The sequence below is a fragment of the Aspergillus sclerotioniger genome (assembly GCF_003184525.1).
Source record: "Aspergillus sclerotioniger CBS 115572 chromosome Unknown BO94scaffold_30, whole genome shotgun sequence".
Classification (NCBI taxonomy): Eukaryota; Fungi; Ascomycota; class Eurotiomycetes; order Eurotiales; family Aspergillaceae; genus Aspergillus; species Aspergillus sclerotioniger.
In genome coordinates this window covers 214,947-233,745 of record NW_020291020.1, presented here as the reverse complement: position 1 = coordinate 233,745, position 18,799 = coordinate 214,947, and the positions used below count along the sequence as shown (strand labels likewise).

General features: G+C 50.9%; 9 protein-coding genes across 9 annotated transcripts; 3 read left to right on the top strand and 6 right to left on the bottom strand.

The window, feature by feature from the left end:
- Positions 1 to 1,752: 1,752 nt before the first annotated feature.
- Positions 1,753 to 2,689, bottom strand: BO94DRAFT_538716 (uncharacterized protein). The gene has a single exon (XM_025612548.1). It carries the CDS (start codon positions 2,558 to 2,560, stop codon positions 1,772 to 1,774), a length of 789 nt encoding a protein of 262 aa, XP_025463747.1. The 5' UTR covers positions 2,561 to 2,689; the 3' UTR covers positions 1,753 to 1,771.
- Positions 2,690 to 2,716: 27 nt separating this feature from the next.
- On the bottom strand, positions 2,717 to 3,492 carry BO94DRAFT_229672 (uncharacterized protein). The gene is made up of 2 exons (XM_025606292.1): positions 2,773 to 3,492; positions 2,717 to 2,721 (listed from the first exon to the last, which is right to left on the bottom strand). The coding sequence occupies exon 1, from the start codon at positions 3,383 to 3,385 to the stop codon at positions 2,924 to 2,926; it is 462 nt and encodes a 153-aa protein (XP_025463746.1). The 5' UTR covers positions 3,386 to 3,492; the 3' UTR covers positions 2,717 to 2,721; positions 2,773 to 2,923.
- Positions 3,493 to 3,860: 368 nt separating this feature from the next.
- On the top strand, positions 3,861 to 4,392 carry BO94DRAFT_538714 (uncharacterized protein). Its single transcript, XM_025612547.1, has 2 exons — positions 3,861 to 4,122; positions 4,183 to 4,392. The coding sequence occupies exons 1-2, from the start codon at positions 3,950 to 3,952 to the stop codon at positions 4,184 to 4,186; spliced, it is 177 nt and encodes a 58-aa protein (XP_025463745.1). The 5' UTR covers positions 3,861 to 3,949; the 3' UTR covers positions 4,187 to 4,392.
- A 2,866-nt stretch (positions 4,393 to 7,258) lies between these two features.
- BO94DRAFT_538712 (nitronate monooxygenase) lies at positions 7,259 to 8,925 on the bottom strand. The gene is made up of 4 exons (XM_025612546.1): positions 8,740 to 8,925; positions 8,387 to 8,648; positions 7,818 to 8,319; positions 7,259 to 7,768 (listed from the first exon to the last, which is right to left on the bottom strand). Exons 1-4 carry the CDS (start codon positions 8,750 to 8,752, stop codon positions 7,478 to 7,480), a joined length of 1,068 nt encoding a protein of 355 aa, XP_025463744.1. The 5' UTR covers positions 8,753 to 8,925; the 3' UTR covers positions 7,259 to 7,477.
- Positions 8,926 to 9,312: 387 nt separating this feature from the next.
- On the top strand, positions 9,313 to 11,625 carry BO94DRAFT_500038 (folic acid synthesis protein). The gene is made up of 4 exons (XM_025609404.1): positions 9,313 to 9,410; positions 9,465 to 9,958; positions 10,009 to 10,217; positions 10,278 to 11,625. The coding sequence occupies exons 2-4, from the start codon at positions 9,761 to 9,763 to the stop codon at positions 11,263 to 11,265; spliced, it is 1,395 nt and encodes a 464-aa protein (XP_025463743.1). The 5' UTR covers positions 9,313 to 9,410; positions 9,465 to 9,760; the 3' UTR covers positions 11,266 to 11,625.
- Positions 11,626 to 11,757: 132 nt separating this feature from the next.
- BO94DRAFT_474496 (uncharacterized protein) lies at positions 11,758 to 12,366 on the bottom strand (the record flags this gene model as incomplete). The annotated part of the gene is made up of 1 exon (XM_025608515.1): positions 11,758 to 12,366. The coding sequence occupies one exon, from the start codon at positions 12,364 to 12,366 to the stop codon at positions 11,758 to 11,760; it is 609 nt and encodes a 202-aa protein (XP_025463742.1).
- A 336-nt stretch (positions 12,367 to 12,702) lies between these two features.
- Positions 12,703 to 14,982, bottom strand: BO94DRAFT_524445 (ADP-ribosylation factor GTPase-activating protein). The gene is made up of 6 exons (XM_025610266.1): positions 14,769 to 14,982; positions 14,565 to 14,700; positions 14,322 to 14,505; positions 13,562 to 14,262; positions 13,186 to 13,503; positions 12,703 to 13,131 (listed from the first exon to the last, which is right to left on the bottom strand). The coding sequence occupies exons 1-6, from the start codon at positions 14,832 to 14,834 to the stop codon at positions 13,103 to 13,105; spliced, it is 1,434 nt and encodes a 477-aa protein (XP_025463741.1). The 5' UTR covers positions 14,835 to 14,982; the 3' UTR covers positions 12,703 to 13,102.
- Positions 14,983 to 15,164: 182 nt separating this feature from the next.
- On the top strand, positions 15,165 to 16,678 carry tim21. The gene is made up of 5 exons (XM_025610265.1): positions 15,165 to 15,725; positions 15,781 to 15,965; positions 16,016 to 16,070; positions 16,121 to 16,220; positions 16,270 to 16,678. Exons 1-5 carry the CDS (start codon positions 15,462 to 15,464, stop codon positions 16,353 to 16,355), a joined length of 690 nt encoding a protein of 229 aa, XP_025463740.1. The 5' UTR covers positions 15,165 to 15,461; the 3' UTR covers positions 16,356 to 16,678.
- An 18-nt stretch (positions 16,679 to 16,696) lies between these two features.
- On the bottom strand, positions 16,697 to 18,530 carry BO94DRAFT_538708 (mandelate racemase/muconate lactonizing enzyme family protein). The gene is made up of 4 exons (XM_025612545.1): positions 18,285 to 18,530; positions 18,120 to 18,224; positions 17,452 to 18,057; positions 16,697 to 17,388 (listed from the first exon to the last, which is right to left on the bottom strand). Exons 1-4 carry the CDS (start codon positions 18,327 to 18,329, stop codon positions 16,789 to 16,791), a joined length of 1,356 nt encoding a protein of 451 aa, XP_025463739.1. The 5' UTR covers positions 18,330 to 18,530; the 3' UTR covers positions 16,697 to 16,788.
- Positions 18,531 to 18,799: the final 269 nt, after the last annotated feature.

Here is an 18,799-nt window from a genome sequence, read left to right as displayed (position 1 = left end):
TACTGGAAGGGATTTGAAATCCCTATAAAAACAATAATCAAGAAATTTGAAGTTTGAAGCTCGGCCGGTGACATGTTTCAAAGCTTAGGGGTAAATAGTGTCGGGGCTCTCTTTTTGTGTTCAGGAAGTCCTAACTATTCCCTAATCTTCTCTTACTCGAGGTCTGCTGGGAACAGTCCGTGTTGGTTCTTGTTTTAGGACTCAATTCTTAGTCCACTATCAACCCTCCCCCTCACGTGTGAAACGTGGAGGCTGTACTCATTAAGGGAACTAAAAAACATTGTTGGTCTAGGTATTGAATGGCCATGCTTCTTCCCATGCAACTATTTTGTTTCAGGATATGCTAGCTGTTTAATCAGCTCCGTATTTGCTTGTTTTTGAAGCCTTAACTTCATAATGTGCTCTAGCCGTACAACACTTCCCAAGCCATACGAGTAATAGACACTTTCGAGTAGGGTGAAATGTCAACATGTAACTTTCCTTTTTTTTATTCCCCCCCTTCTTTCCTCTATCTTTTTGATCTAGTATTATTTTCACGGGTCGACTATGTCCACGCCGACCGTGGAGCTTGTTCTGTGCACAACAATATTGCGGGGTTGGCCATCAGCATTAGACACCTGGGATGCCGGAAACAGGAGAGTATTGACTCGATTCCGGCAGTTCTTACAAAGAGGACATATTTCGTATCCGGCCGCTCCAGCGGATTTAATCAGGCGTAGGGCTGCTCCACCTCATTCTAGATGTATATTCGGAATCTCTACGGGAGATTGTACAATCTAACCAGGATGATCCGGTCGGGGGCTATTAGAGCCCAATTCGTGGAACAAACATTGGGATTACCATATCAGGTTAGCTCGAGCCGCTTTCTGATAGGCTCACTTCTTGCAGGCGGCAGGAGGTGGAAAAAGGTTGTCGCCTCAAGCGGTAACCTAAGTTAGTTATGCTGTGTCAGCGATAAGGCTGCCGCTCGGGAATATGTCAGCGACATTCCTGAGTCTGGTCAGAGAGATTATTTTTGTCATGACTGTGGGGATTTGGTTATCCACTTACATTGCCCAAATGCCCCTACCGTTTCCGATATCAAGGATGTGCTGTGCGCAATCTCGTCGATGATCAAGTATCCTTTTCATTGTAGCATTACGCTACATATTTACTCAAGATGCCAATGGGGAGGAGAATTAAAGGGAGACTTTTTGGTGATTGTGATTTGATTCGTCGAAGCCAGCGCTCCACTAGTGAGTCAAAGGTCAAGCCAAACAGGCTTACAAACCGCAGGAACTATTTTAGGCTTAGGCTGTCACTCTGTCACCTGAAAAGGCCATACGACTTCCCTGCTGGAAGCTCCTCAGCGATTCACTCGCTGTGCAGAACAAAGCGGGCCACTCGAGCGCATCTTTTGGCATGCAACAGGATGTGATCCTGTTCCTTTCACAAACCCATTACATGATGGCACGTGGGGCATTGCAAACAAGTCTCCTCTGGGGTCTTTCTAACACCGCACTCCGAGTAACCTGACAGTATACATATGAATTATCATTAACCAGCCTTAGCCCGAAAAGAAAAGAAAAAAAAAGAAAAAAAAGAAGAGAAAGAAAAGAAGAGAACAAAAAGGAGAAAAAAAGAAAAGAAAAGAAAAGAAAAGAAAAGAAAAGAAAAGAAAAGAAAAGAAAAGAAAAGAAAAGAAAAGAGAAGAAAAGAAAAGAAGAGAATAAAAAAGAGAAAAAAAAAGTTCCGAAATCTCTAACCACCCTCCATAGTAGTCTCATCCTTCTCAGTTCGCCGGAGTAGTTGGTGACAAATGCCTGTGCTCCATGCTGAATCCAAGCTCCGTGGGCTTACTCAAAGTAAGTAGGCGCAGAAGTCCACGCTTCTCCAAGTCCTGGCAGAATTTCTGTTTTGAAAAGAAATGCTCACCAGAGTGGTTCTGATCCACGTTGTAATAGTCGTCATCATTGATTGTCTCCCCGTTGCTCCTCCATTGGGCACCGGGGCTGTACCACAACCAACGCAGTATTCTGTCTATAGCTTTGCGCCATCCCGGAGTGGAAGCTGTTTCCTGGATCAGTACATCGCTTGGTGATTCCTTAAGCAACGTCTCTATGTGCGTGGCCAGGTCCGCAAGCGTGCGATATTGGTTGTGCCAGCATTTACCGATGATATCGTTAATAAGCGGATCGCCATCGAGCTTCGGAAACTTCATGTCCTGTAGTAAGTCCATGACCTTAGGTCCATGCTCGTTAGGATCGTCGGCAAGACATTGATCATCATAGACCTCAAAGCCGTAGTTTATCAAGTAGTACAATGAACCAAGGGCGAACTGCTCTGTCCGAGGACCTAGGAAGCCGGCAGTTCCTGGTATTCCTTGGTCTGCCTCGTTGCTATTGAGTAGTCTTCCATACGGGCAAGGGCAAGTTTCGAAATCTGTTCCAAATTCGGCCGTGCAATCGAAATCCGATAGTTTGAGTCGGTTACGATCAAGCAGGATATTTTCCGGTCGCAGGTCACCATGAGCGAGGTTAAGCGATGCGAGGAAAGCAACACCTTGAGCAAGATCGTTCATCCCTATGTATATTAAGAGGTCAGTTCCTTATAAGCAGTCATTAAGGGTCTACTAACACAACTTTCGTAGTGCCAGGGGTTCCAGTTCTCCCACCTTAGTAACCACACGAGTTTTGAGGTCCCGGGTAAGATTGAATTGTCTCCTATAAGCAAGGGAGATATCTAGAAACGCAGTTAGTAGGTATATTGTTAGCATACCAATAGGGGTCACACCTCTCATATACTCAAGGAAGATCCCGTCTGTCGTATAGTGGAAACACTCCACCAGAGAGGGGCAGGGTGGATGCTGGGATAGAATCTCGTAGATCTTGAGCTCTTTCCGGAATCGGAATTTCTCTCTCTTCTTGACCGGACTTGGGAACCTTTACCACGATGAGAGGATGGACCTCATAGACAAAGGAGATGCCCCTCCCCAAACCCAGTGCACACCAGGAAATTGGCGTTTGATATCCATAACAAGAAGGGCAAAGATAGAGAAACATAGGAGGAAAGAGGAAGGAGAAAGGGGGAAACGGGAAAGACGTTGTAAGGGTTGGATCACGTGACTAAGTGTCTCCGGGCCAGTCTCCCTCTTCCTCAGTGAGCTGCCTCGTGTGAAAACCGGCCAACTTTTTCTCCCTTGATTCCTTCGGTCCAGGGCTCTATTTCTTTCTTCCATCAAGAAGTTCCTACCTAGTGAAGATGGGACGGGAGCTAGAAGCTGGTCTGTGGGTAGTGTTACAGCCAGAAGGAAATCGAAATAATCCTGTGCATTCAAATGAGGGTATCGAGTCTGGGGGGAAAGCAAGAGAAATCTATCTGCTGGGTGGTGCTTGATATGACCCATAATAAGGAGCGCCTTCCCTTATCAGCCAGATTCAGCCATGTTTGTTCCCATCGTCAAATCCTCAAACTAATCCATCATGCAAACTCGGTCCTCCCAACCGCGTCCAGATCGTCACAAGCAGACGGCTCGATACAGGGAGAACCTGAACACCAGCACGGTCTGGTAAGTAGGAGAAAAGGATAATCTATTTAAAAGTAGTCTTAGTCGGACGAATATGTGCGTCCGTTGTGTGTATAACGATCTCATCACTGTGCCTGCAATAAATGCGGAACAACTATCTTCCACAAAACCACTGGGTTCACCACTGCGAAGTGCGGACACGTTTTACAATAATAAGGTCAGAACGACAAGATTGCTTTATTCAAATTCAGCTCTCAGATAGAATTCACAGCACATATAAGGAATCTCATTTATGTCGAGACCGAATGTGTCTAAAAAGGACCGATTCTGACTTCGACTAGTATAAGTCTTCCGTCACAGAATCACACTAATTATTCACTTACTGATATGGTTTCATCAAGCTCAACCCTTCTGCCACTTCCCATTGACCTTCACATAAACACCATGGGCAATAAAATCAGGGCATGGGTCCCTTTTTGTTGTCTGGCCAAAGTAACCTGTTACCTTAATTATACCACAACTGCCGCACTCATCGTGTGGCAAGACAACTCCAGGGGATTCAACTATATGCCGGCAGAGATAGACAGTCTTGTCGAGCATTTGCTTGCACATGATCCCTAGGAGTTGTACATGTCAGTATCTCTGATTGAAAATATGCCTAGCGATGCTCGACTCACATGAGGTGTAACACAATGTCAATGTTGGACAATATCCAAACGTTGGTGGGTGTTGAATGACTGCTTATCGTGAAAGGCCGATGCTAGGAGGGAAGTCTGTAGAAGGATGAAAGGAGGATGGTGGAGGGTAAGAGGAAATATTTGTATTCGAAATGTTCGACAAGAATGAAGTGAAACCTACAAGACTAAGACCTTCGTGCTCATTAGGATGATCTCGGTGATACGGTGCTTACGAAGCAGGCACTGTAACTAGACTCACTCGGAGTTGGAGTTGGTGCGCACGACAAGGAGGGGTAGATGCAGTCAGCACGCATAAACGCCCTTCACTAGCCTTGAATCGGAAGCCATATCATGCATTAGTGCGAGGCTGTGTCAACCTTTCCCGGCCGTACGCTGGTTGGCACGGATAATGAGCGGAGTACGGCTGGTGCTCCTGATTTACTCGCACCGCGAGGCAGTGGGCCAATATGGCAGCACCGTGCAGCCTCACGTAGCCTCGAGCCACCAATCACACACGATACTGATGTCCTGTCTCCGTCTTAGCTTGACGTACTTCTGCGAGCCTGCATAAATCGAAGGAGCAGCAAACTTCTGTGACCTTGTTCATTCAGGCAAAAGAGGTGCGAGGGAGAGATCATGTAAGACCGCAATATGTGTGATGTCTTGCTTTTAACTAGCGTTAGCCTTCATAGTATTGTAAGGAACTGCAGACCAACAACTTCTTGAGGCACATCCTGAAGTCGACGTAACTGGTGAGTTAGCGACAATGGCTGTCTTCCCTACCAGCAGTGAGGATCTTGTCAAGCCGGCATTGAGCAGGGGCTTGCTCTAAGTTTTCCCACTTTCCATTATACCTACTAACGATGTGTCGGTTGAAGAAGCATAGGTCTCAAGATGGTTCTTGAATCTAAACTGTCAAACACACCCTAGGGTATGGCATGACAGTGTCCAGGGAGTCGCACACTGAGAATCCCCTGTGGGAAGACTGGCAGGTAGGCTTGGTAAGAATGGGCATTGATAAGGCAGTGAATTGCTGGAAGGACGTGACAAGCCTGCCGTGGCGACTTTCAACAGGTTATAAAGGGACTTGTGCTTCTGGGGGTGCCACACTGGGGGATGGGCAAATTTGCGCCGCGGGCACTATCAGTTCTCGGATGTCTTTAAACCAAATATGGCCGCAGAGGATTTTGTCGAAGATTTCATTCAGATATTCTACAACCAGGTTGATCGGCAGGTTTCATAACCAACATCAGATATGTCCAGGCACTGCATCCGCGCACGCAGCCAAGAACAGCAAAATCTCCTGCAGGATTCCCGAGGAAAATGGGAGACATGGTGGTGGCCATCCTACAAATCGCAAACGGACTGAGCGTTGCGTATCACATAACCAGAGGTGAGTAATGCGAGCCGCATATTTGATTTCCGAGGTCGATCTACATGATAGACAGCTAATATTCAATCTCTTCAGGGTATGATATCGCCGATTCGTTTAACATGATGTGGGGATTTGAGAGACAATTAGCCTCAGTGGATCTCACTTGATATCTATGATGCCTTGCGACTTCGATCCGTTCGACATCTCTACCAACATCCCTACTTTCTTACGAGATACCGTATCGTCGGCTCGACTGCATCATGTGGTTTCATAAAGAACTTGCTTGCCTCAAGAAGCAGTCTTCTCTCTTCTGTACAATGCCTCAAAAATCCTTCCCACCCAGAGAAGTGACATATGCGATGCGAGTCACCTGGAAACCCAAAAGTTAACTACGAAGCGACCCACCATATCATTGGCCATTCCATGACGCGAAGCCAGGAATCGCATACAAACTCTTTGTCCCGGACAAAGACCCTACTATCTACATGGGTCCCTAACAGACAACAGAAATCTCAGATGTAGCTGAACAGGAATGACAGCCGACGTAACAACTTTCTTTCCCGACATATCACTGAGGATAATGGCTCAAACACGAACCTGCAATGCCATTTCATCCCCAAACCACACTTTGAGAAGGTCCACATCTTTCTCCCATCCTTTCATCATCTTCTTCAAAGTTCCCCACACCACCAAACACAGCTTATATCGGGTCGTATCCTACTTCAGAAACTACCCGTACGTATCACAGTCTACCACAGTCACACCATACCCTCTCGGGACCAACCTCAGCGGAACGCAAAACTTACCTCGCGACATCACACACGTTGCACGTTCCTGAATTGTACCCCAGCTACCACGACAGAACGGACAAGAAGCGAAGATGTCAAACAAGCGATGACACAAATCAGGAAAATCGTCTATTCCGGGAACCCAAGAAAGACAAAAAGTGGAAGGCTACAAACCCCGCAAGGACGAATCTTTCCAAGTGGGACAACAGCTCTATGTCACGACTCAGGAATGAGTCCGAAGCTCCCCGATTGGGCCGGACCGTACTTATAAAGTCCTACGACGATTCGGAAATGCGTACCTCATAGACCTCCCCGAGGAATTCCAGGCAGTCGAGATAAATTACATGCCGCTGCACGAAGTCAGCCCCTACAGGGACAACAACGAAACAAAGCCCCAGAGGCTAGAAATTGATAACACCACTGAGCACGAAATTGAGAAGTCTTTCTCTAGCCGAAAGCTGGGTCCAATACCGGAAGGAGATGCAGAGGACGCATTTTGTACACCCGGGATTACTTATGCGAGGAAATATGGCCCTTCTTTTCCCTTTCTTTCGTCAGGGGGAAGGTTGGTGAGGGAGGATAGATGCAGGTCTTGGTATTGGTTGTGTGTGACATTTGTGGTAGGACGGTGGGGGCTTGGAAGATAGTCTGGACTGGTGGTTTTTATTTCCCTCACGGAGGAGGAATGGAACGGTTGGTTTGCGACCGGGATGGCTGATTTCTGATGGACTTAGACTGAAACGTACCTTTTGCTGGGTATTGGCGGGGGTTTGGACTACAAGTCAGAGTAGGGCCCATTAGTTGTCTGTTTATGAAGTAGGGGAGGTTATGGGTGGGTGGTGGTTTAGCGAAAGATTCAGTCGAAAGGCGTGAAAGGTAACTAGGGATGCTTGGATATCTGTTCTGGAACTGTGTACCAATTCATGTTGCTATGCTGGTAGTAGAAGCAAGTGTAGAGCTATTAATCCTAAAGGGATAACATGAACAAGAGGACATTTCCAAATAGCGCCATTAGTCTCCAACAGAAGAAGGGTAATCGCGGTAACGAAGAATAAATAACATCATTAAGCAACAAGCTTCGTTAGTTTCTTAAATGGCATGTGATTATGTGAATGGTATCTGAGTGGAATATCTACAACTTGGCCAACATCTTGCTGCCCTGTTGCAACAGAGCGGCGGCGTCAGTCACAAGCTCGTCAACAATGGCCTTCGCGGGCTTCTTCTCGTTGACAACGGCGGCAACCTTGCCCATCAGGTATGGACGAGCGTTCTCAAGGGTCTCATCGTCAACATCATCGGGCAGGTTCTCCATGTCGTACTCGGCCGGGATAACACCCTTGGACGTGAGCTGCTTGATCTCATCTTGGCGGTTCTCCTCCCAGTTCTTGATGTATTCGTTGTTACGGACGCGGAGGGGGCGACCCTAGACGAATTAGCCTTTCATCAACGAGCATATTTTGAATGAAATTTACCGTGAAGATGATGGTGCGAATAGTGTCATCGAAGCTAGCAGTACGGACAGCCTCCTGGTGAGCCTTAGGAGCGCCGGCCTCATCAGCCAAGATGAAGCGAGTACCGATCCACACGGCGGAAGCACCAAGCATCAGGGCAGCGGCCACCGAATTGCCGTTGTACAAACCACCTGCAGCGACAACTTGCACGGGAAGTCCGGTCAGGGGACTCTTCTTGCCCTGGCACAATTTAGCCACCGTAGGGATGAGAATCGTCGTGGGGACATTGCCAGTGTGACCACCACCCTCGCCACCTTGAGCACAGATGATATCCGCGCCGGCGTCGAGGGACTTCTGGACGTGTTTGGGGTGGCCGATCATGTTCATGTAGAGGATGCCTGCGGCATGGAGCTTGTCGACAACATGTTTGGGAGGGATACCGACGGCGGAGACAAAGAGCTTAGCACCGCTTTCGATGATGATGTCGACGAGCGCGTCAAGCTTGCCCTTTGTGTAGTCGTAGCTAAAGAATAGAACGCGGATTAGCATCGGGGGTTGCCGTTCGTCATACAATCACGTGCGAGTCTCACTTGGTCTTGCGGGCACTTCCTCCGACCTGAGGAAGCAGCAGGTCAACACCAAAGGGGGCGTTTTTGTCGGTCAAGAAGCTCTTGAGCTCTGCGATCTGCTCACGGAGCATGTCGGGGGTGTAGCCGACACCTCCAATAACACCCAGGCCACCGGCATTGGTGACCGCTGCGGCCAACTTGGGACCGGCGGCCACGTTCATTCCTGCCAGCAGGACAGGGTGGTTGATCTTGAGCAGATCAGTAAGCGTCGTACGGATTTTCTCTAAAAAAACGGATTGAAATTAGCATAAAGCGCTTTGAAGAAGTCGCTATAATCGACGATGGTGTAAAGAGGCGGTGGCGAGAAAGCTTACGAGGAGAGGCCATGTTTGCTGGGGTTAAAGAGCTGCAAAAGGGTATCGGGTTGACAACAGACGGAAAATTAATGGAGGAGACGTGTCAGTTTGCGAATATCCAAGAGGTGGAGGTCTAGGACACCAAAGAAGCAGTTATAAAGAAAGGTGAGCAAAGGCGCTGGTCGGGGGGAGCCGAGGACAAGCGGTCCCCAGAAGCCTCGGCCCAGAGCGTGTCACGGATCACAACTGATCACTGATCAGGCTATTGAATGCTGATCCCGTATCCACACCCCGACATTCCTGCCGAACCACCTGATCGATAATACCCGCTGCGGGGGTGCCCGCTTAACCCCCGGATGCCTAAGGCCCCCAGTGAAAAGGCATCAGGCCGCCAGGTGTCGAGGGTCAGCTGACCGCGCGTCTCGGGCCTCACGCGGCCCGTCGCATGACGTATTTTCTTGTCGGCTCCGCTGTAGATCTCGCCTCTGCACTTTACCTTTGAGATTCGTGGCGATCCTAGTAAATATGAGACCCAGGCCAGCTGTGACCTGGCATCGCAATGTCGCCCCCTTGACACCGGCCACTCGGGGTTTCCATCCATGCCGGTTTCCCACCACAAGCCTGGTGTCTTCTCAGACATCAAGAGGTAGGCCTCTTACTAAGAGATTATATGGCAGTTTGGTAGAAAGGCATGTATTCTGATAATATTAAAGCGCATAACTGTCTAACTAACTCTATAGAAGTCTGTCTATATCTGGTACGGATCCCTTCTAGATGCACATATAGGATTGCTGTCTCTATGCATCCCATCTTCGGAAGACAAATATGCTACACTGCGATTGGCTTAAATTCACCGACCTTCACCTGATACTGCACCAAGGCTGAGACTAATTCACGCTCAGGACCACTGCACGCAAGTCGACTTACCAAGGACACATTGGCAGGCATCAGCCCAAAGAGCTTCAGCCATGAAACTCTGAAGCCCCTCTCTCTCACCCGCAAGCTCTCGACTAGCCGAGCACAGCTATTCAACAGCAGCATGGATCCAACACACCCCCCCACCCATCGCGCATTCATCGCGTTTGGGAGCAATGTGGGGGATCGTATTGAGATGATCGAGGCCGCTTGTCGGGAGCTGGAGCGAGCCAGCATCCGGATCAGGAGGACTAGTTCCCTTTTCGAGACAGCACCGATGTACGTCCTCGATCAGGATCCATTTATCAATGGAGTGTGTGAGGTATGTATACCATTGCCCCTCAAGCTTCATCCATTCTAACCCCCTCTTAGGTAGAAACCAGCCTCAGCCCCATGGACCTGCTGGACACCCTACAGGCCATCGAAATCGGCCTAGGAAGGAGAAAACTGATCGATAAAGGACCACGCTCGATCGATCTCGACATTCTCCTCTATGACCAGCAAATCTTCTCTCACGAGCGTCTCTACATACCGCACCAGTTGATGCTCGAGCGCGACTTTGTCCTCCGACCCCTATGCCAGTAAGCCTAACTACCCCATAAAACCACAACCCAACCCCAACTAACGAGCAAACCATCCAGACTCATCCCTCATGAACTTCCCCCCTTCCTCGGCCACTCCAAAAGCTACCTCTCACACCTCAAGACCCTCCCACCCCCAGAGCCAACCCCATTCTCCACAACTCCTATATCCAACCACTTCCCCGCCATCCACTCAACTAACCCCAACCGCCCAAGCCACATAATGGCCATCCTCAACCTCACCCCCGACTCCTTCTCCGACGGCGGCATCCACTCCTCCGAAGACCTCACCACCCTTACCACCACCGTCCGCAACTTCATCCAAGCCGGCGCCACCATCATCGACATCGGCGGCGAAAGCACCCGTCCGGGCTCCTCCCCCGTCGGCGAAGCCGAAGAACTCGCCCGCGTGATCCCCGCAATCCGACACATCCGCACCACGATCCCCGAAGCAGCCCACATCGCCATCAGCATCGACACCTACCGGGCCCGAGTAGCCGAAGAAGCCTGTGCCGCCGGCGCCGACATCATCAACGACGTATCCTCAGGCCTCCTCGACCCCGAAATGCTCCCTACCATGGCCCGCACCGGCAAATCCGTAATCCTGATGCACATGCGCGGCACCCCCTCCACAATGACCAAACTAACCGACTACCCGAACGGGGTCATCCAAGACGTGGGCACCGAACTCCTTCAGCGCGTCGCTGCCGCCGAAGCAGCTGGGATTCGTCGCTGGCGCATGATTCTGGACCCGGGTCTCGGGTTCGCCAAGAATGAGCCCCATGATCTCACTATACTCCGGGACCTGCAACAGTTCCGGACGGGTATCGAGGGCTTGGAGTATTTCCCGTGGTTGATGGGTCCGAGTCGGAAGCGTTTCGTGGGACGGTTGACGGGCGTGCAGAAAGCGAGTGAACGCACTTGGGGCACTGCGGCTACCGTGGCGGCTAGTGTTGCTGGTGGGGCGGATATCGTGCGTGTTCATGATGTGAAGGAGATGTGGCAGGTTGCGAGGGTATCGGATGCGATTTATCGGGGGATTCTGTGAAAGTGAGTGGAAGGATGGATGTGAAAAGTTTTCTGGGCCTTGTATATTCAACTATAAAATAATGCGCTGAGGATAGAACCAGGTGTAGAAGGAGGGTAGGATTTGGACAGAATGGGTTTCTTGGGCATGCATGGTGCTGGAAAGGGTTCAACCGCGGCGATCCTGGAGGGAAAGTTCCACCTCCATATACGAATAGAGATCAAGCTGGAACATCTCATACAGAATAACCGTAGACCATTGTCATATTGTACCTACGGAGAGACAAGCCCGGAGTGAGCAAGGAATAATAAGGTTCCTATCTAGTTGATCAATCCAAGACCCAAGCAAAAGCAATCCTGCAAACGGGTGATCAAAGAGTTTATCAAATCCAAATGATTGTCACCCCCAGCCATTAATCCAAGCCACCCCACAATACCAGACATCTCATAGAACGGGCAGTACATAACCCCCACCTCAAGAGCCAACCAAACAGCAAACCAAGCACAGAAATCATCAAGCCCACCACTGCTCCTGTGGTATCCACTGATCCTGGGGAAACAACCCCGAAGGATTCATATCGACCACATCAAAAGGCACAATAAGCTCCCAGGCTTTCCGCAACAACTGCTCCTCGACAAATTCTTTACCGGTCGTCAAAGCCGGAAACCGAAAGTTTACCAGCTGCCTCTCGGTGTAAAACTCAATAGGAGCAGACGACATATCGGCGGGTTCCGTGGTCCCTGTCGAATGATTCCAGAATTTCTGTAGAGTAGGTCTAGGGCATTTGCTGAACGTTTCTTTGAGGTCATCGTAGACGGCTGGAGTCAGGTACCCGATGATGATTTGGTTGCAGAAGGTGGGTTCGCTGATGATATTTTGGGTGTACGTTTTGCATTCGTATTTCATGCCTTCGATATCGGAGATGCTGCCGATGACGTGGTGGAGGTCACCGGTGCCAAGGGCGGATTTCTGGACCCACAGACCGTGGTGGTATTGGGGCCAGACGCGGACATGAGGATCCTCTGTACCTGGTGGGATGTAGAACCAGACGTGGGAGATTAGGTAGGTTTGGTGGGTGATGTTCCGCGTTGTATTTTCTCTACCGGGGATTGCTGGGGGCATAGAAGAATTCGCAGTTCCAGCGGCGCTGCCAGATGGGCTGAACATGGCTTCCAGTGGGGGTTGGATCAGGATTGAAGGGGGTAAATAGTGTAGGAGAATAACTAGGAATGGTTGGTAGATAATGATGGGTATGTTTGGTGAGAGAACGAGGGTGCAGAGGTGGAAGTAGGTTTCATTGGGGAATATATGGGTCGAGGGCAATTGTTGATGGAGGGACTGGCAAGGAGGAAGGTGCGCCCCGAGTGCTGTATACCAGACGAGGGAGATAAGTAGGCCTTACTTTAACTTAAGGGTGCAGAGTGTTTGATCATCTGTGGTCTGCATGTCGAAGCAATTCAATGTCTCAATTCATCAACTTGATTCTAGCACTCGTAACCTACTCGTGTTCAACAAATATACAAGAATCCAAGGTTGTCAAAATGTTCAATGGAAGACAATTAATGATTTTAACTAACGCAGAAGAACGGCACTGATGAGAGCGAGAGAACCGACCTGGACCGTTCATCCCAGTAAACGCATCTTTTGATGTCCAGCAGTTCTAATCATACGGGGGCACTGCGCCAACCACGTCGTCGAAAGACATCTGTTTATGAGGGTACTAATCAGGGGAATAGAAGATGGAGACAGAAACGCCACATGTGAAGGAGATCGAGTATAAAGCTGGCTAACAAGGGTCGGGATAAGCCGGAGGTAAGAATTGAAAGCGTTATCGGTGTGGTGTTCGAAGTGCACATGCTTAGCTGTTCAGATAGCTGCGTATAGCGCCTAGATTGATCTGTGAGTAAGAATACGGTGCACACTGATGGGAAATCGACTCACCTTGCAGCTTAGTTGCACCCTCCCCGACAAGCTGCGTCAGGTTTTCCAGGTCATCGCCCGCGGTGATACCGAACCGACGCACAAAGTCCTTGGCGGCATTCTCAAGATCTCCATAGGTATCGTCCGCAGCGGGAAGCTCGTCCTCAGGACGGCCGAAGTAGGAGTTGCTAGAGATAGCAGTGGCACCGTCAAATTGACGAAGACGGTCCTTAGCCTCGGCCTGCGCAGCAGGGTCAAATCGTTCCCGTCCGAAAAACTCGTCGGAGGAGATGCCCTTCTGGCTGCCAAATCGGGACTTAGCCTGCTTCAGCTCTTCGTCTGTAGACAGTTAGCCTGTAAACCCATAGCTAAGACTAAACGATGCAAGTAAACATACCATCAGCTACAGACCTGGAAGGAACAGCACCGAAGCCCAACTTCTTCGGGGCAGGGGGCTTCGCGGCGCCAACAGTTTGTCCAAACCCTAGCCTTCCAAGTCCCATTCCAAGGCGCTCCACATCACCCGAGCTGCGTTCTTGGGTGTTCTTGCTAGGGCTAATAGGAGTTGGCGAAGCGATCGCCGTGGCAGCGGTGCTAGTAGCCTTGGCCTTGGCATCAGCCTCCGCCTTCTCAGCTTCAGGATCGTAGCCCAGCTTTTCAATGCGCTCGGCTTCTTCCCTAGCCTTTCTCTCGGCCTCTTCGAAATCGATGGACTCCGCAGCGACAATCTTCTTAGCTCCCAGCTTGGGGGCCTTCTTGGCACCCAACACACTGCCCTTCTTTGCAGTGGTGGTCGACGCAGTCTTCCGAACGGCAGCACTGGACCGGATGGCGGTAGGAGCAGGGGAAGCGCTGTCCTTGTCGGAGGCGGACAAAGGAGATTTGGAACGCGAGCCGTTTGCGCCGGAGTTCAGGAACGGAGAGCTAGTGCGACTGACAACCGGAGGGGTACCGGTACGGGAAGGAGGGTTGCTTGGGCGCTTGATGGATGGCTTGTCCCATGAGGAGAAGAAGTCGTCATCCTCACCGGCTGGTGTGCTGGAGCCGTTGGATGGAGTGCCAGCAGGAATGTCTGTAATCACAACCTCCTCGGGGTATCTGTGTGTGGGACGAGTAATTAGACCGAGACCCAGTGTAGAAAATCAGGAACCACTAACTGTTGCGCATCCTGTGCAGCCCGTCTCTTAAGTTCCTCCTTGTACTTCACGGCGGCGTTGCAGGTGTACTTGACTTTCGGGTCCTTGCTAGCCAGAGCGGCAGATCCACCGTGCGATTGGAAGTACTTGGTAGCGGACTCATTGCCACCGACCTTCATAGTCCGGAGCTGTTCCCATTGCCATTCTGCATGTGTCACATTAGCACCGACAAGCTGTAATCTCAGGAGATGCGATGCTGCGTACGGTCGAGGTTGGTAGAGCGGACAAACGAGATGTGGACACCCAGGTTACGGTGGTGAGCCGAGCAGTCCAGACACAGGTAGATACCGAAAGGTACAGACGACCATGTTGGGTTCTTGGAGCCGCAATCGAAGCAGATCTGTCACGCAGAAGTCAGAATGGCTGGCCGGGCAGACAGACAGGCTGGCGGGGAGGGGCACGGCGCGCCTTGTTTGCGGGCTTGAGTTTTAGCTTCTCAAAGATCTTCTGAGACTCCGCCTTGGAGGCACTCATGGTGAAGGAAGGGAGGGATAGGATAAAGGACCCGACGAGAGGGAGAGGGACAGTCCTGCAGGCGGAATCGGATGGCAGGTCTTCGGGGAGGGAGACAAGAAAGAGGGATCCAAAATGCGAGCGGGAGAGCGAACGTGGTCGGTTTGGGAGCGCCGTGGTGACCCTGCCTCAATTGCAACCCCCATCGGGTATTTTTAACTTCGGGCCTTAATTTTGAGTGGCACCTACAAGACAGCGCTAGTGGCGAATCAACATACCAATATCAATCGCCATTCCGAGCTGAAGGTTGCTACGGATCATGATACGTCAATTGAACCCCCCTTGGCATTGACTGGCACCATCATTGACTGACATCCAGGAACACCGTCACGGTCCTGATGCCTCAGTTCCCCAGCTCGTACTGCAAATACAGCCGCCCCCATCCGTACCGAAACTTTCACTACGGCGGCTGAAACACCGGAAGTGGATGCCCACGTGACCCACCCGATCCCCACACGGCCATGGACCACGGCTCTCCCTCGACATTTTTATGAAAGCATCCGACAGCTATATCGGCTTTTCCATGCTCCTCGCCGCCCTGAAACGTTCCTAATCCGATGCGGACCTGGGTGATGGTCAACCGCCGCAATGCTTCCACACCTACGACCTAATCCTGCCCTGCCCCGGATATCCGCGGCCCTTCTACGTCCGAGCCTTCCCCGCACGACCCAACTAGCACGCTGCTATGCTACCCAGACCGGAGGATCGGGGGCACCGAAACGGAGAAACGTCACGATCTTGTCGGATGATGGACGCTACGAGTGGGGAGAGCTGAGCGGGAGGGAGAAGGTTGCGCGCGCGACGCAGCAATCGCTCAACTTTGTTGTTATTGTCGCGGGTGCCGTTTTGACGGTGAGAAGGACCATGGTGGATATTGCTGGACGAGGGTTGGGCTGACAATGGGCAGGGTGGAGTTTTCTATCTGCTGTATACGGAGGTCTTCTCTCCGAACAGCAAGACCTGGCAGTTTGAAAAAGCTGTCGAGCGCATCAAGGACGACACGCGCTGTACGGATCTTCTTGGTGACCGGAGGGAGATCAAGTTCTATGGCGATAATACCTGGAGCAGATGGGCGCGGAGCCGCCCTATCGCGTATAATGTCCCTTTGTATCGGGGGTTGGGTGATGCTAACTGGGAGGTAGGACTTCTATATATCAGGACCGGTTGGGTCGCGAACACCTGAAGATGAACTTTCATGTACGCTTGTTCCTCGTCTGGGATATTGATGTTTTGCTGATTATTGATAGGTCGAGGGTCCCCTTAACTCCGGTACCGTTTTCGTGCACATGATGAAGCCATTGGACCACAACGAATGGGAATATCAGCTTCTTGCTTTGGAGGTGCCGGGTTAGTCGCGTACATTCTACTTGGAGAGTATTTGGACTGACGTGTGTAGGACATTCCCGAGTTGTCCTAGAACAAGCTCGCGAGAAACCCGGAGTCGGACAGGCGCTCAAAATCTTCGGCATACGGTGGCGGTAGATTGGTGCGGGTTGCCGATTCTTTAACTGCATTATGCAGTCGCGGGTTACCAGTCATTGAAAGAAACCGGTATATTTAGGACGAGCTGCGCATGGATGTGAAGATCACATCCCCTTGGTATATTTCACTAGCATGTTATACTGGTGGCTTATAGCTGTGTGCGTCCGAAGGCTAATAATTGGAAGCTCAAGCCCATCCTTAATCTGCACCGGGTAGGTTGCGGTTAAGCACTCCAAACATTGTATTATTAAACTGCTACGAGTGTAGAGTATACCTACTATATAAAACATCGAGAACAACGCAGGAACAAGACAAAAAAAAACCATAACACTTTTTGCAAATTAGATGCACTGTCATCAAAGCAGCTCATGAAATTCTAAAGCTTTCTACATAAGAACTCGTATCACATATATACAGACCATCCATCAACCTCTCATATCCGGGGACCCTCCAGAATCGGCTTGGCCGCCTCTGTCCTCCACCAACTCTTGCCCTCCTCACCCGGGAACGAAAACTCATCCATGCTCTCCGGCTTCATCTCCACACTGTAACCCGGCTCTAGGGGAGTAACATAGTATCCATCCTTGACACTCGACGGGTGTACGAAGTGCTCGTGCAGGTGATCCACATATTCCAGCACACTCTTCTTTCCGCTCACAACCACGTAATCGATTGTGCTCAAGTGCTGTGTGTATTCGGGCAATCCAACACCACCAGAGTGAGGCACAATCGGCACACCGAACTTACGAGCGAGAAGGAGGATAGCAAGAACCTCGTTGACACCACCTACACGGCACGCATCGGCCTGAAGGACGGTCAGAGCTCCTGCCTGCAGAAGCTGCTTGAAGACAACACGGTTCTGGCACATTTCACCAGTGGCGACGCCGATAGGGCCGTAGGGGGTATCTTGGAGAGCCTTCTTTATGGCTGCGTGGCCGAGGATATCGTCGGGGGAGGTGGGCTCCTCAATGAACCAGGGCTTGAATTCGGCAAGTTGTTGCATCCATGTGATGGCTTCGGGGACGGACCAGACCTATTCGTGAAATCATTAGCATTGATTATGGTGTAGGAAGTAGACGGGGTAAGGTTAACGTACCTGGTTCGCATCAACCATGAGGATGTTGCCCCTATCGTATCCGATAGCTTCACGGGCAATGGCCAGTCTCCTCCTGTCCTCCTCGACATTTCCACCAACCTTCAGCTTGAAGTGCTTGTATCCCTGCTCCACGCTCTCCTTCAGAAGAGTCTTAAGCTTATCTTCACCGTATCCGAGCCAGCCGGCACTGGTAGTGTAAGCCGGGACAGCCTGGCTCTGTTCTGCCTCCTTGATACGGTCCTGCTTGCCCGACTCAACCTCCTTAAGGAGGGAGATTGCCTCTTCAGGTGTGATGGCGTCCGTGATGTAACGGAAGTCAATGCAACGGACAAACTCCTCAGGAGTCATGTCCGCAACGATGCGCCAGACAGGCTTGTTAAGGGTCTTAGCCCAAAGATCCCAAAGAGCGTTGACGACGGCTCCGAGGGCCAGGTGGATGACACCCTTTTCGGGGCCAATCCAGCGGAGCTGACTGTCGGAGACAAGGTAACGCCAGGTCTTGCCCCAGTCGGCGGTAAGTTCGTCAAGGTCTTTTCCAACCACGAGAGGAGCGAGGAGGGAGATGGCTGCGGCGACGATTTCGTTTCCGCGGCCAATGGTGAAGGTCTAAGTTTATTTAGGTTAGTTCTGAAATGGGTATAGGAATAGGATATGGAGCGTATGCGTACCATGCCGTGTCCAGCGTGCTCGGAGTCGGTGTGAATAATGCAGTAGGCGGCGGAGTAGTCGCCTGCTGCGTTCATAGCATCGGAGCCGGTCTTATCGAGGGAGGTCTGTCATCTGGATTAGCTTGTAGGATAGATAGGTGACTCGAGGATGTGCATGCGACGTACAGGAAACCTCACGTCCCGTGTGGTAAAACTCAAGATCTTAACCATGGTGTCGGCTGGTCTGGTTCAATTGATTCTAGAGGGAATTGGAAAGGGAGCCTTTCCGGGGAAGAATTGCAATTTACTGCAATGCGGGGCAGCGGTTGAAGGATGAGCTCCCACGTCAACACAGGATATGAAGGAGCAAAAAGAGGCAGTTGAATGCTGCTGTAGACACCCGCAACCTCACGAGAAACAATTGAGAGAAACCGACAAGGATAATGAAGCGTGAGAGGATAGCAGCCGGGCGGGGCGTACTTATACAAGGCGCGCGGGCACCCCTCCCCCTCCACGCAGTGTGGGGAACTGCCCCTCATTGGCGGAGGAATTGCTCCAGGCCGTGGGCTGGGTTTCTCCGCCACTCACAGCCCGTCGCTGGCCGGCCAAAATAAACCCGTCTCTCGTACGCCTCCCCAGGGTTCGGGGGCCATTTCAGTGACTTGCGGGATTTAGATTAATTGGACTGATTCCAACAGACT

What these genes read in the sequence shown, in the direction of transcription:
- tim21 (XM_025610265.1), top strand. Translation starts at nt 15,462, where the DNA reads ATGCTTCCACACCTACGACCTAATCCTGCCCTGCCCCGGATATCCGCG. An exon ending in GCGCGGAGCCGCCCTATCGC is followed by an intron (nt 15,966 to 16,015) that starts GTATAATGTCCC and finishes ACTGGGAGGTAG; the next exon opens with GACTTCTATATATCAGGACC. An exon ending in TCTTGCTTTGGAGGTGCCGG is followed by an intron (nt 16,221 to 16,269) that starts GTTAGTCGCGTA and finishes TGACGTGTGTAG; the next exon opens with GACATTCCCGAGTTGTCCTA.
- BO94DRAFT_538716 (XM_025612548.1), bottom strand. Translation starts at nt 2,560, where the DNA reads ATGAACGATCTTGCTCAAGGTGTTGCTTTCCTCGCATCGCTTAACCTC.
- BO94DRAFT_538708 (XM_025612545.1), bottom strand. Translation starts at nt 18,329, where the DNA reads ATGGTTAAGATCTTGAGTTTTACCACACGGGACGTGAGGTTTCCT. An exon ending in CACGGGACGTGAGGTTTCCT is followed by an intron (nt 18,225 to 18,284) that starts GTACGTCGCATG and finishes TCCAGATGACAG; the next exon opens with ACCTCCCTCGATAAGACCGG. An exon ending in AGCACGCTGGACACGGCATG is followed by an intron (nt 18,058 to 18,119) that starts GTACGCATACGC and finishes AAATAAACTTAG; the next exon opens with ACCTTCACCATTGGCCGCGG.
- BO94DRAFT_229672 (XM_025606292.1), bottom strand. Translation starts at nt 3,385, where the DNA reads ATGGGTCATATCAAGCACCACCCAGCAGATAGATTTCTCTTGCTTTCC.
- BO94DRAFT_538712 (XM_025612546.1), bottom strand. An exon ending in GGAAGTGCCCGCAAGACCAA is followed by an intron (nt 8,320 to 8,386) that starts GTGAGACTCGCA and finishes TCTATTCTTTAG; the next exon opens with CTACGACTACACAAAGGGCA. An exon ending in TTCGCACCATCATCTTCACG is followed by an intron (nt 7,769 to 7,817) that starts GTAAATTTCATT and finishes TAATTCGTCTAG; the next exon opens with GGTCGCCCCCTCCGCGTCCG.
- BO94DRAFT_500038 (XM_025609404.1), top strand. Translation starts at nt 9,761, where the DNA reads ATGGATCCAACACACCCCCCCACCCATCGCGCATTCATCGCGTTTGGG. An exon ending in TTATCAATGGAGTGTGTGAG is followed by an intron (nt 9,959 to 10,008) that starts GTATGTATACCA and finishes ACCCCCTCTTAG; the next exon opens with GTAGAAACCAGCCTCAGCCC. An exon ending in GTCCTCCGACCCCTATGCCA is followed by an intron (nt 10,218 to 10,277) that starts GTAAGCCTAACT and finishes CAAACCATCCAG; the next exon opens with ACTCATCCCTCATGAACTTC.
- BO94DRAFT_538714 (XM_025612547.1), top strand. Translation starts at nt 3,950, where the DNA reads ATGGGCAATAAAATCAGGGCATGGGTCCCTTTTTGTTGTCTGGCCAAA.
- BO94DRAFT_524445 (XM_025610266.1), bottom strand. Translation starts at nt 14,834, where the DNA reads ATGAGTGCCTCCAAGGCGGAGTCTCAGAAGATCTTTGAGAAGCTAAAA. An exon ending in GCTGCACAGGATGCGCAACA is followed by an intron (nt 14,263 to 14,321) that starts GTTAGTGGTTCC and finishes TCCCACACACAG; the next exon opens with ATACCCCGAGGAGGTTGTGA. An exon ending in GGGTGCAACTAAGCTGCAAG is followed by an intron (nt 13,132 to 13,185) that starts GTGAGTCGATTT and finishes AGATCAATCTAG; the next exon opens with GCGCTATACGCAGCTATCTG.